This window comes from Humulus lupulus, chromosome 9, assembly GCF_963169125.1.
Source record: "Humulus lupulus chromosome 9, drHumLupu1.1, whole genome shotgun sequence".
In the NCBI taxonomy this organism is placed as follows: Eukaryota; Viridiplantae; Streptophyta; class Magnoliopsida; order Rosales; family Cannabaceae; genus Humulus; species Humulus lupulus.
The window spans coordinates 144,348,285-144,362,348 of record NC_084801.1 but is presented as its reverse complement, the minus strand read 5'-3'; the positions used below and the strand labels follow the sequence as shown (position 1 = coordinate 144,362,348).

Genomic DNA, 14,064 nt, shown 5'->3' with positions numbered 1-14,064 from the left:
AGGGGAGTTGAAAAAGCTTTTCTGAAAAACTTTTTACTTTCACCCTTTGATCCGTTTCTCAAACTGTTTGTGTAGAAAATTTTAGCTTTTTGTTAGAATGTTGTTGTATAAAAGCTTGACTTTTATACTCGACCAGCGCCATTCTAAAAAGCCTTTAAAAATTATCTATCCTCACCTCCCCATTCTTCTGTTTGCAGACTTTGATGCCAGATTTGTGGGGAGGTGAACGGCCCATCGACGACGACCTTCTCGCCCAGCTGCTCGAAGGCGAAGATCAACCGGCCGACCGAATCCGCCAGATTCCCTTCTCACGATCCTCTTCCAGACCTCATCCTTCTCCTCCTCAAATGGATCGTTCCAAATCCGTAGGCAAGAAAAGACCCGAATCCGACGATAATCCAAACCCTCCTGCCCAGCCTGATTCGCAGGCTAGGGTTCCCTCGACCAGCAGTCGAGACAATCCTATTCCTAACCCTAACATCCAAATTAGGGCCCGCCCTCACCATCAGAATCTGCCTGATGTCGAGTGGTATATCTCCCCGACCAGCCTAGTGACCCCTCGGATGGTTGCTAACTATTTCAGGAAGTATCCTCTCACAGGGGTTACCATTAGAATTCTTGCTGCAGACCAAAGGGCTAACCTCCCCGGAGGTATATACAGCGCTTGGTCTCGGTATCATATAGAGGCGGGGGCTTTCCTCCCTCTACATCCTTTTTATCAGGGGGTGGCTAATTATTTCGATGTCGCCCCTTCCAAATTACTCCAAACGGATATAGAATGTTGGTCGCACTCTATATCTTGTACAAACTTAAAAAATGGCCAGAACCTACTCCCCACGAGGTCAATTATCTTTTCGACCTTAAATCCAACCCGCAACAATATGGGACGGGTTTCTTCCATCTTTGTCACCAGGAGACAAACCGGACATTCTTGAGTGACACTACACATATATCCAACGTGGGGCAGTACAGTAAGGAGTACTTCCTTACTCCGGACATAACCAGCAACAACCTGGCCTTCGCTCGAGGAGGTAAGTGTTGTCTTTTACTGGTCGATACTTTTAATCAAAGAGTCTCCCTTCATTCTTCTCAAACTATACTTTGTCTTTCAGGCCCATGGTTACGTCCGACCCCAACACCAGACATGGTGTTGAGGTCCAATGCATTGGCCAGGATGACAGATGCAGAAAAAAGCGTCAAGTCCCTGGTTACTGATGAAAACCTAAGGCTATCTGGCCTCCTGGCTCCTCGCCATGAAACAAGAGGACACGTGGTAGCCGATGCCACTGCCGAGGGGGTTCCCGAGCAGCAACCTCCTGCGTCCCCTCCCCGAAGGAGGCCGACGGGGGTTACAATCAGGGAGCCCACGGGCAATCCTTCCGCAGAAAGGCCTTCTGCTCCCCAAGGCAAAGGGAAACAAAAGGCCAAAGAGTCGGTTGTGGACTTGGGGGAATCCTCTGATGAGAACGATAAAGTTATTTTGCTTTTAAATAGCTTGCCAATTCCCTGTCATTTGTTTGACGGGGAGGGCAACTTTACATATACTCCAAATCTAGGGCCAGACTTCTTCGTGCCAGATAGTGAGTGTGTGACTAATAGAGTCAATAGTATAGCGACCAGTAGTTGTAGCTCGGGTATTAAATTTGTGACCTTATTTTCTGTTTTGATAAAGAGTCTTCATCTGCCTTTATTTTTACCCTTTGCATGTTTTTACTTGTGTGCAGATATGGCCACTCCCAACGTCTTCGACCTATACCAGGCTGAGGAGGAAGAGGAAGTTCCTCAGCTCCGGCAAAAGTCGTCAAGGAGACACAACGGCGAAACAAGCCAGGGACCTGCCAAAAAGAGTCGAACAGAAGACCCTCCCAAGGACGTGCCAACTGGGAAAACTTCTACTCATCCTCCGGCTCCTGCTGAGAAGCAGACTCCTCCTGCCCCATCAAACCCTCTAGCTGCGCCCACCAGGGAACAAAACAAGCGGGAAGAAACTCTTGGGGCCAAACTCTCGAGCCATGCCTTACGAGCAGCCAAAGATCGCCTCGCACACATCGCGAAGAACGATCGCGTCAAAAATGCACTGGTTGAGGCAGAGAGTATGGTGGTCGACCAAATTCTGAACAGGACTCTGAACGAAATAGCCAGCGTAAGTGCCTCTTTATCTCTTAGGCCTTAGTCTATTATTCTTTGCAACAGGTTCTAACTTTATCTTCTGTCCTCAGGCTTTGTTGTTTGCAACTGCTGCTCGTACCCGCACCCAAGCCACCATCGAACAGGCTCAGGCAAAGGCTATCGAGAGGCACCAGGTGAAAGCGTCCGAGGAACTTTCGGCTGTAGAGGCCAGGCATGCAAAGGAGTTGGAGGCGATGGGTCAACAGAGGGATGCCGTGGTGACCAAGCTATCGAAAGCTGAAGCTTTGAAGGCTGCTATAATAAAGCAGAGGGAGGAGTATCAGGAGGCCAGCCGAGTCCAGTATCGCGAAGTCAAGAGACTGGGTGAGGTGCTTAAGTCCAAGGACGAGGCCATCGCTACTCTTGAGGGCCAAGTGGAGCAGCTGAGGCTTGACAACTCTAAAAATCTGGAAAGATATAAGAGGACGACGCTCCGGTGTTTTTACAACTTCTGGAAACACAATTAGGGCGCTGACTTCAGCTCTCTTTCAGAAGATGTTAGGACTGCTGAGCTGGCTCGCTGCACTGCTCAACTGGCAGAAGAGGAGGCAAGAGCCAGGGTCCCTGCTTCTCGAAGCATTACTGGCATAGAGGAAGAAGGAGTTGCTAAGGATGCTGCCAATCAGAATGTTGATAAAGACCCTCCTGCTCCCAATGCCTCTTGAGCTTTTTTATTATTATTTTTTCTTTCTTTTGATTACATGACCCACGGGTCGTGATGTAAAGACAATACCTTTTTTTTTTAATTTGTTGCATGGGCAGCAAACTTTTCCTTTTATTTGAACAGTTACATCCAAGCAGTGATGCTTGCGGTGTAAAAGATTGCATCATGATGCTATAACATTTTCATTTATTATAACATTTGTTCGTATGACCGAACTTAGCATAGTACTTTGGCTTGATTTAACAAAATATAAATTTTGAAAAATACTCTAAGTACCGTAGCATGCTTTCACTCATTTTGTTCATGTGTTTACGTACCTCATGGTACGCTTTGCTATCGATGTGCCTTATATGCCCCCCAAGTGATCGAGGAGCTTTAGGTCTTTGGTCACTTGCCTTGACCATGACCTGTTCGAATATTTCTGCTCGCGTGAAAAAGTAATACTTGTAATACAGCAAAGCAACACACGTAATGAACAAATACTTGTAAATATAAATTCACAAAGGTTGGCAAGAATGACTGGCTGCGCACAGTCCCTTATAATCTCGTATTAAAAATGGACTAAACATGTCTTTACGAGTGATTCTAAAATAGAATCTTACATATACGAGCGATTAGCCATACAACGTGGCTAACCCTCTTTGCAAAACTTGTAAAAAGTAAAATTTAATACAAGCCAGTCCTTTAAAAAGGGTTGTTCACTGATAATACTTGCACAGGTGTTCTCCATTCCAATAACGTGGAATGAGATCTCTGTTTAGGCGTGCAAGTTTGTAGGTGCCCGGATGAAGGACTTCTTCAATCTGGTAAGGTCCATCCCAATTAGGTCCGAGCACTCCAGCAGTAGGGTCGCAGGTATTCAAGAAAACTCGTCGTAGCACCAAGTCACCAACGTTGAATTTTCTTTCTTTAACTTTGGAGTTAAAGTACCGGGCGACTTTTTGCTGGTACGCAGCAACTCGGAGTTGGGCCTTCTCCTGTATCTCGTCAATTGAGTCTAGGGACTCCATCATCAGTTGGCTGTTCTGGTCCTGGTCGTATGTTAGGCGTCGATGTGAGGGGGGATCTAATTCGACAGTAACATCGCCTCATATCCGTAGGCTAAGGAAAATGGGGTATGTCCTGTCGCTGTTCGGTGAGACGTTCTATACGACCAGAGGACTTCAGGCAGCTGCTCTGGCCATGCTCCTTTAGCTTCTTCAAGCCTCTTCTTCAGGGTATCTTTAAGAGTTTTATTCATGGCTTCGACCTGCCCGTTTGCTTGGGGATGTGCGACTGAAGAAAAGCTTTTAATAACTCCATGTCTTTCACAGAAATTGGTGAATAAGTCACTGTCAAATTGGGTTCTGTTGTCTGAAACTATCTTTCGGGGAAAACCATAGCGGCAAACAATGTTCTTGATGACAAAGTCAAGAACTTTCTTGGTCGTTATGGTGTCGAGTGGTTCAGCTTCGGCCCATTTAGTGAAATAATCAACTGCCACGACTGCATACTTTACTCCGCCTTTCCCTGTAGGAAGGGATCCAATCAGATCTATCCCCCAAACTGCAAAAGGCCACGGGCTTTGCATCTGTTTCAATTCGTTTGGAGCTGCTCGTGGAATCTTGGAGAACCTCTGACATTTATCGCATCTTCGTACAAACTCCATTGAATCCTCGCTCATAGTTGGCCAGAAGTAGCCTTGCCTTAGAATCTTCTTTGCCAAACTCTGCCCCCCAGCGTGATCCCCACAGAAGCCTTCATGCACTTCTTTCATGAGTTCCTTAGCTTTTTCTGGTGTAACGCATCTGAGTAGTGGCATGGAATATCCTCTTCGGTACATAACACCATCGACCAGTATGTACCTAGCAGCTTATCTTTGTAGAGTTCTATCCGTTGGTAGCGTACCGTTTGTCAGATACTCCAAATAAGGTGTCATCCATGTATCCTCCATTCGAATCTCCATACTGGATTCGACCGCTTGTATGCTTGGCTCACTCAGCCTTTCTACTGGCACAATGTTCAAAGTATCAGCATCTTTTGCGCTCGCAAGTTTTGCTAAGGCATCTGCGTTTGAATTCTGATCTCGCGGTATTTGCTGGAGGGTGTACTTTGTGAACTGGGCTAGCAGGTCCTTCGTTTTATTTAAGTAGGCTACCATTTTTAAACCTCGCGCTTGGTATTCTCCTAGAACTTGGTTTACGACCAACTGTGAGTCACTGTAAATATCAAGCGTCTTTATGTTCAGATCTTTTGCCATTCTCAACCCAGCGAGGAGCGCTTCGTATTCGGCTTCATTATTTGACGCGGTGAAGTCGAACCTGATGGCGCAGTGAAATCGATGCCCTTCCGGCGTTATCAATATCACTCCCGCTCCAGCATGGGATTCGTTGGACGACCCATCCGTGAATAACTTCCACGAAGGAGCTTTGTCTTGAGGCTCAGACGCTTTAGGCTGTTCGCACTGTTCGCTGTCTGGGAGTTCGGTGAATTCTGCAATAAGGTCGGCCAAGACTTGTCCCTTTGCTGCTGCTCGTGGTGAATAGGTTATATCGAACTGCCCTAGTTCGACTGCCCATTTTAATAATCGTCCAGCCGCTTCTGGTTTTTGGAGGACTTGCCAAAGGGGTTGGTCAGTTAAAACTGTGATAGGATGGGCTTGAAAGTAGGGGCGTAGCTTTCTAGAGGCTAGGATTAAGCAATATGCTAACCTTTCAATTCGTGGATATCTCAACTCTGCCCCGATCAGTCTCTTGCTAACATAGTAGACTGCTTTCTGCACGCCTTCGTCCTTTCGCACCAGCACCGCGCTAGCAGCAACTTCAGTAATTGCCAGGTAAATAAACAAAGTTTCTCCTTCGATTGGCTTTGATAAGATGGGAGGTTGTGCCATATGAGTTTTCAAGGCCTAGAATGCTTGCTTGCAGTCTCCTGTCCATTCAAACTTCTTATTTCCCCTAAGTAGATTGAAAAAAGGGACGCACTTGTCTATTGATTTCGAAATAAATCTACTTAGGGCTGCGATTCTCCCGGTTAAAATTTGTACATCTTTGATCCTTTCTGGCGATTTCATGTCGATCAGGGCCTTTATCTTGTCGGGGTTGGCCTCGATTCCTCTTGAATTTACAATGAACCCCAAAAACTTCCCTGATCCAACTCCGAAGGAACATTTCAGGGGATTTAACTTCATTTGGTATTTGTTCAATACATCAAAGCACTCTTGTAAATCCCTTACATGTCCTTCTGCCTTTTTAGACTTTACTAGCATGTCGTCCACGTATACCTCCATGTTTACTCCGATCAGCTCCTTAAACATGTGGTTGACTAGCCGTTGGTAAGTCGCACCTGCGTTTTTCAGTCCGAAGGGCATTACTTTGTAATAGTATAAGCCCGTATCAGTCCGAAAGCTGGTGTGATCCTCGTCAGGGGGGTGCATGCTAATCTGGTTGTAGCCCGAATATGCATCCATGAACGAGAGGATCTTGTGCCCTGCAGTTGCATCGACCAGCTGGTCGATTCTTGGGAGTGGGAAGCAGTCCTTTGGGCAGGCTTTATTGAGGTCTGTAAAATCCACGCAGGTCTGCCACTTGCCGTTAGGCTTGGGAAACAGCACTGGATTGGAGACCCACGATGGATAAAATGCCACCCTGATGAACCCATTCTCCTTTAGTCTTTCAACTTCTTCTTTTAAGGCTCTCAATCTATCCTTATCGAGCAGCCTTCTCTTTTGTTGCACGGGTGGAAAGGTCTTGTCTATATTCAGGACATGGCTGATAACTGCAGGATCTATCCCAGCCATGTCTTTGTATGACCAGGCAAAAACTTCCTGGTTCTTCCACAAAAATTCCACCAGTGCGTGCTTCGTGGTGGGCTCTAGGTTTTTTCCGACCCTTACTACTCTGGTCGGGTCTTTTTCGTCGAGTTGGACCTCCTCCAAGTCCTCGATGGGTCCAATGTTTTCTTCAAAATCCCCAAAGCGAGGATCTAGATCTCTATCCTCTCTTTGGGCAACACCCTATTTGGTGACTCCATCACCGGATTGGGCTTGTGTATCTACTGACATCTGCAACCTATCCGAAGTAGTGCTCTTCGGCGCTCCGCTCTTTGCCTTTGTGATTGAGGTGTTGTAGCACTCCCTGGCTTCCCTCTGGTTCCCCAACAGGCGTCCTACCCCTGCGTCTGTTGGGAACTTCATGGCCAAGTGCCACATAGAGATGACGGCCCGTAGATCAACAAGTATAGGCCTTCCAATGACAGCATTGTATGCCGAAGGACAATCGACCACTACAAAAGTGGCGAGTAATGTCCTTGTTGCAGGCGTTGTACCTGTCGTCACTGGTAGTTTGATCAATCCGGTGGGGGCGAGTCCTTCTCCAGAGAAGCCGTATATCGTTTGGTTGCAAGGCTCCAAGTCCTTAACGGACAGTTTCATGCGTTCCAGTGTAGACTTATACAGGATATTCACTGAACTTCATGTATCGACCAGCACTCTCTTCACCATCATGTTGGCCATCTGGATATCCACGACCAGCGGATCAGAATGTGGGAAACGGACATGTTGGGCATCGCAATCAGAGAAGGTTATTTCACCTTCCTCTGACCGAGCCTTTTTTGGTGCATGGTCTTCCATAGTCATCATCTCGATGTCCTGGTCGTGGCGCAGAGTCCGAGCATATCGTTCCCTGGCCTTTCCACTATTTCCCGTGAGGTGCGGGCCTCCACAGATGGTCAATAAGGTGCCAGTCACTGGGGCAGGCTGTAAGGGTGGCGAGCGTTGGTGCGTGGGTGCCTGCTCGTTCCTACCCGGAGCTTCTCGTTGGGAATTTCCCGAGGCCCGTACGTATCTTCTTAAGTGTCCTTGTCTAATAAGGAACTCGATTTCGTCTTTCAACTGGTTGCATTCGTTGGTGTCATGTCCGTAGTCGTTATGGTAACGACAGAACTTGGTAGTGTCCCTCTTCGAAATATCCTTTCGAATGGGGCCAGGTTTTTTATAAGGCACACTAGAGCTTGTGGCCTGATAAACCTCTCCCCGAGACTCAACGAGGGCAGTGTAGTTAGTGAACCGAGGTTCATAACGGTTACCCTTCGCTCGTTTATTGTCGGAGGTGGAAGGCTCGTTATACGGCCGTTTTCCACCATTCTTGCCATTGCCGTTGCCGCTCCCGTTGCCTTTGCCGTTGCCGTTAGGTTTGGACCCATTGGCGGCTTTGGCGGGCTCGGCTGCTTTCTTATCCTTGCCAGAAGGCTTTCCATCGTCAGCAATGGCATCTTCGAGCTTGATGTAACGATCAGCTCGGTCCAGGAATTCCTGGGTAGTTCTTACTCCTTCCTTTCGAAGGCTTTTCCAGAGAGGAGAGCGACGCCTAACCCCTGCGGTTATGGCCATCATTTTGCCTTCGTCTCCCACCGTTTTTGCTCCAGCTGCTGCTCGCATAAAGCGCTGGATGTAGTCCATCACTGATTCTCCATCTTGCTGGCGAATTTCAACCAGCTGATTTGCTTCGGTCGGATGCACACGACCTGCATAGAACTGCCCGTAAAACTCCCTTACGAACATTTCCCAGGAAACTATACTTGCGGGAGGGAACTTAAAAAACCATTCCTGCGCGGCTTCAGAAAGTGTTACAGGGAAGATCTTGCACCGAGCGTCTTCGGACACTTTCTGAATGTCCATTTGTATTTCAAACTTATTGACATGAGACACTGGGTCTCCGTACCCGTCAAAGTTTGGAAGCGTAGGCATTTTGAACTTGCTTGGAGTTTCTGCATTAGCTATCCTCTGTACGAAAGGAGTGCCTTTCCTCCTATCGTGGTCGATATATGATGTCCTCCCCCCGACCAGCTGTTGCACTGCTTGGTTGAGGGCATCTATCTGGGCCTGTACAGCGGCAGGAATCGCTGTAGCCTCTGTTGCTGGGGGGACGTTCTCGCCATGCCGCTCGCAGCGATCGTTGAGTACATCTCTCAAATCCTCGTCTCTTCTCCGCTGCTCGCTACCCCCGAGCCGGTTGAAGACATTATTTTGCCTGGGCTGCCCCCCAGCATCCCGTCTATTGGGTTGGTCATCTCGAGGTACCTGGCTCCCGCCTTTACCTCTTTCTTCGTTCCTCCTACCAGCGTTTCCCTTGCCTGAGTCGGCCTCATTATATCCATGGCCATCTCTAAACCTCGATTGGCTATGGTGGGATCGACTGTTCCCTCGATCTCCATCCCTGGCTGAAATGTTCCGAGCGTTAGAGGGCGGCCTGCACTGGTCATGGTGTCCCCATGCATTATCATGCCGTGGGGGACCCCGGACAGCAGAGCCTAACTCTGAGTCTCTCCTGTTACCAGGAGGGTACTGACCTCTGTTTGGTAGGTTTGGCTCATCGCCCCTACAGCGTCTAGGACTACGAGGCTGATGCTCGGCCCTATTCTGCCTCTGTTGCGGGGGATTGCCGCGACCAGCCTGGGATGGAGGTTGTGCCTCAGGGTCCATCGGGACATCGTCATGGGGCACCTGAGGCTGCTCGGGCCTTTGTGGACTCGAGGGCTGGATTGGTGGGCTAGGATTCGGACCCCTCTGGGGTGGCCCATTTGCAGGATGGTCAGGCTGCGAGACAGGTGCGGCCTGATTCCTAGCCAATTGCAAGGCTACCTCGAGGGCTACCATGGCTTCGCTCTGGCGGCGGTCCATCTCCGCCTGCCTTTCGCTTAATTCTGCACGCTGTCGTTCAATCTCCTGCTGCTGCCGTGCCACAACTTCAGCAGCAGTCTCTTGACTGGCTTTCAGATTAGCCAGCTCTTCCTGCAACGCCCCCAGGGTACTCTTCAGTGTTGCATCATCCATCTCTTCCTCCTCAAAGTCTAGATGTGGCTCATCCTTCGCCACGCTTGCAGGGGGAGGAGGAGGTGGGTTTGATGGCGCAGCAGCAGCCGCCTGTCCAGCCTTCCTTGTAGTTTTCGCCATTGATTTTCTTCAACAATGATAAATCAAGCTCTCAACGAAAGCACCAGAATGTTGACCCAGATTTTGGCCAACTGACACGGAGTCAGAATATGCTTGATATGAATTAATGCGTTGAGAAGAATCGAATGACAAAAAGTAATAAGACACGATGTTTTATAGTGGTTCGGCCCCAGGATCTGGTAATGACCTACGTCCACTTAGATTGTTATTAATGTAGGAATCAGAGGAGTGATCAAAGAACTAGGTTTCAATGAGTTTCACCAACCTCTGAAGAACAATACAATATTTCAGATATAATTGCACTCGTATCAAGTAATTCGAAAGTCAAAAGTCCCCCTTCCTTGAGCTATCTTTTTCTATTTATAGGCTCAAGGGGGATTACATGATTTTGTTGCCGATATTCTCTCCTAAATAACCGGATATTCAGGAGATTGTGTGAGCTAAATCCGGGATCTACAAAGATCTTTACAGTAATATTACATTTCATGCGGAACCATCGACCAGACTGGTCGCATGTAAGACTGGGCTGCTTACTGCTTCCAATACGTCTTCTGGTCGATGCACTAGCAGAGTTTCTCCAAGTGTCAGCCACGTGTCCAGGGATCACTTGCCACGTCATCAATGCCAATTTTTTGGATAACAATTATAAGCTCATTGGACTTAAAATCAATGCCTGTATTATTTTCTATTGATTTAATTAAATAAATAATTATTTAAATCCTTTATCAAATTAATTATTTATAATTTGAACTTTGATTTAAACTTATTTATTAATTTAGATACCAATTTATCATAATTAATAAATCTGCCATGATTTCTCTTTTCTTCTCAAAATTACATAACTCTGTGAAACTATCCAAAATTGACCTGGTCAACTTTGATAATTCTAATTGATAATTAAATCAATTAATTGAGACTATCTAGATGATTTTATCAAAGGTACAATGGGGACCATGGGCCTATGAAATCAAGCTCCAATAAGTTATCATAAATCTAACAAATAAATTTACTAACTTATTAATTCCTCGTAACTCCACTATAGACTCAGAATTGCACTCTTGAATTCATAGAACGCTCTATAAAAAATATAGATACGTTATTAATTATCCATTGTTACAACCATAATTGTCACTCAATCTTCTATAGACGGTCTACAATGAGATAGGACTAAAATACTGTTTTACCCCTCATTGTATTTTATCCTTAAAACACTTAGCTCCTTGTAAATGATATTTCAGTAAACTAATATAATTACTGAAATGAGATCTCTATCATTTAACACCTTGAACCAAACTAAAAGGAAACCGTCATTTCACTTCTTCATCAGAAGCTATAGATGTTCATATCTATGATTAACACTCCCACTCAATTATACTATCGAATTCCCAAGAGTTTTTCTCAATTACGTGATCGACCTCTGTGTTTTGTTAAATGACAATTCGGATCCTATGTTTTACAAAATGGATCAAAATAATACCTTAGATCTGATTCTGATCAAAATATTTTCAATTATAAGATCAATGTTCAGGTGTAAGTATGAGCTAGTCCATAGGGTAAGTTGATAACGAACAAGTCAAAGAACTCAAATAATACAATCAGTTAGAATACTAACCACTCATAATTGAGATTGAATTAACCTATGGTCAACTATATGATGTGACTAGAATAGATAATAGCAGTATGTTTACTTATCTTATCAATTGTCAATATCGGTCCTATCTGATGTAACAAATACATCCGATCTTATCTACTTTGCTAATGTTCTGGAAAGAACATAACACTGTAATGTGTAAATAGATCATATCGTAGATTGGCAAGTTAGTGTAAATCATGTGCTCTGACTAATCTTAGAACTAACTTATTTTGAACATATAATCATATTTATATTCCACTGTGATTACGTCACTATAAATAAGATTAGCTATATGCTCAGGATTTAATAGAAATTTATATTAAACAAATAATCATGAAAATAAAACATGTGAGAAAAGTGATTGACCAAGTTAAAAAATGATTTCTATTCTTTTATTGATAATAAAATGAGATTACAAAGAATTTGGGTTTTAATTAGGGCATAAAACCCCAACACTTTGTCCCTTCTTTCGTTGATGGTGTCGAGTTCATGGCACGTGTTTTCCCAATTTACTTCGTCTGTCGTCAGCTCATATCTGGTTGTCGGAACTTCACTCTCGGTTGGGATGACTGCCTCCATCCCGTAGGCTAATGAGAAAGGTGTTTCTCCCGTCGAAGTCCTGGTTGTGGTTTGGTAGGACCAAAGGACTCCTGGTAACTCGTCAGCCCATCTTCCCTTAGCTTTTTCAAGGCGCTTCTTGATGTTGTTCATAATAGTCTTGTTGGATGACTTTGCTTGTCCATTTGCTTGGGGATACCTTGGCGTGGAGAAGCTGAGCTTGATATTCCAGAATTTGCAGAAGTCTTGAAAGTCGAAACTGATGAATTGAGATCCATTGTCCGTTACGATCTCTTTTGGTACTCCATACCTGCAGATTACATTCTTCCAAATGAAGCCCTTTACTTCTTTGTCTCTGACTTGGTGGAATGAGTCTGCTTCGATCCAGTCATGGACAATTACTTCGGGGTCAATTCCAATCATGTCTGCATGGGACCAAGCAAAACAATCATAATGGACAAATAGAAAATCAATGAGTTTAGTTCTGATGTCAGGGTCCAATCGTGATCCGATTTGGACTTTGTGATCTGGGAAGCCCGGAAGTATCTGAACTTCGTCCAACTTCTCTATGTCTGGTTGGTTCATCGGGAGTCAATCAGTCAGTCAGTCTTCCTGTAATTGCTATAACTGAGCGGGTTTGGCCTTCATGGTAGTCTGGTAACATGCTCTTGAGTCTTTATGTTGGCCTTTGATTTCTTTTACTCCCCATTTAGTTGGGAACCTTAGAACTTGGTGGTATGTTGAAGGGACTGCCTCCATTTCATGTATCCATGGTCGACCTGGTATCACATTGTGAGCAGACGGAGAGTCTACTACCAGGAATCTTGTGCACAGATTGACTCCATCGGCATAGACAGGTAGTTCGATCTTTCCTAGTGTGTTCTTTTGCTCTCCACTAAAACCGATGAGGATTGTAGTCTTCTTTATGATCTTTGATTCATCTATCCCCATTTCCCTTAGAGCACTTAAAAATAAAATGTTAGCTGAACTGCCATTATCAATAAGTATACATTTAGTAAGACAATTAGCAATGTAAAGTGCAATAACCAGAGCATCGTGATGCGGGTTGAGGAGTTCGGCTGACTCTGTTGTTAAGAAACGGATGGTTTGAGCTAGTAGGTTGATGGTATTCTTCTCTATCTTGCTGGGTTCTCCTTTGACCCAGTCGGTCTGCCTGGCATGTCTTTTGGCTACTGAATGGGTTACTCCACTTACCTCAAAGCCACCAGTTATTACGTTTACTGTCCGTTCATGAGTAGGTGGCTTCGGCGGGGTTACTTCTCTTCGAACGACTGACCAGTCTGCCTCATGCCGGAATGTTCTTTTGCCTTTGTCTGTGAGCAAGTCAGTCAGGTGACCACGTCTTAATAGGTTGGATACTTCGAGTCTTAAGGTAATGCACTCATCCGTTCGGTGACCATGGTCATTGTGGAACTCACACCATTTTGTTTCGTCTCGCTGGTCAGATGGAGTCCTCATCCTTTCCGGCCATTTCACTTTGTCTCCGAGTCCTTTCAGTACGCCAACGACTTCGGCTGGTGAGATTGAAAGATTGTATTCTGGTATCTTTGGTCCATCTCGGAGATGTGTCTCGGACGACCGGTTGTACTCCCTCCTTCTGTTCTCTGATCTACTAGGATATGGGTATGGCTCGGATCGTCTGTTACTATGACCTCTGTCTACCCTTGAGTGTCTTCGAGAGTCTTTCCTTAGAGAAGAGTGATAATAGTTAGCTTCATCCTCCTCCCATTTGATCTATGCCCAGACCTTGGCGAGAACGTCTTCCATCGTCTTGCAAGGGTACTTGGTAAGTTCTTTGTATAGGACTGAATCATAGCGGAGCCCTTTGTGGAAGGCTGAGATGGCGTTGTCCTGATTACAATGGGTTATAAACACCTTCTCTTTGTTGAAGCAACCTACGTACTCTCGTAAAGGCTCACCCCGTCGTTGAACTATGATGTAGAGGTCTTCTGCAGACTTTTCAAGTTTCCTCCTACTGGCAAACTGCTCAACAAAAGTGTCAATCAATTGTGCAAAAGTAGAAATAGAGTTATTAGGTAAATTAGTATACCACTAGATGGTTGGTCCAATCAGACTAGAACCAAACCC

At 45.5% G+C, this 14,064-nt stretch overlaps 1 protein-coding gene across 1 annotated transcript; it reads right to left on the bottom strand.

The window, feature by feature from the left end:
- Positions 1-12,576: 12,576 nt before the first annotated feature.
- On the bottom strand, positions 12,577-13,434 carry LOC133800124 (uncharacterized). The gene has a single exon (XM_062238090.1). The coding sequence runs from the start codon at positions 13,432-13,434 to the stop codon at positions 12,577-12,579; it is 858 nt and encodes a 285-aa protein (XP_062094074.1).
- Between the last annotated feature and the right edge of the window lie 630 nt (positions 13,435-14,064).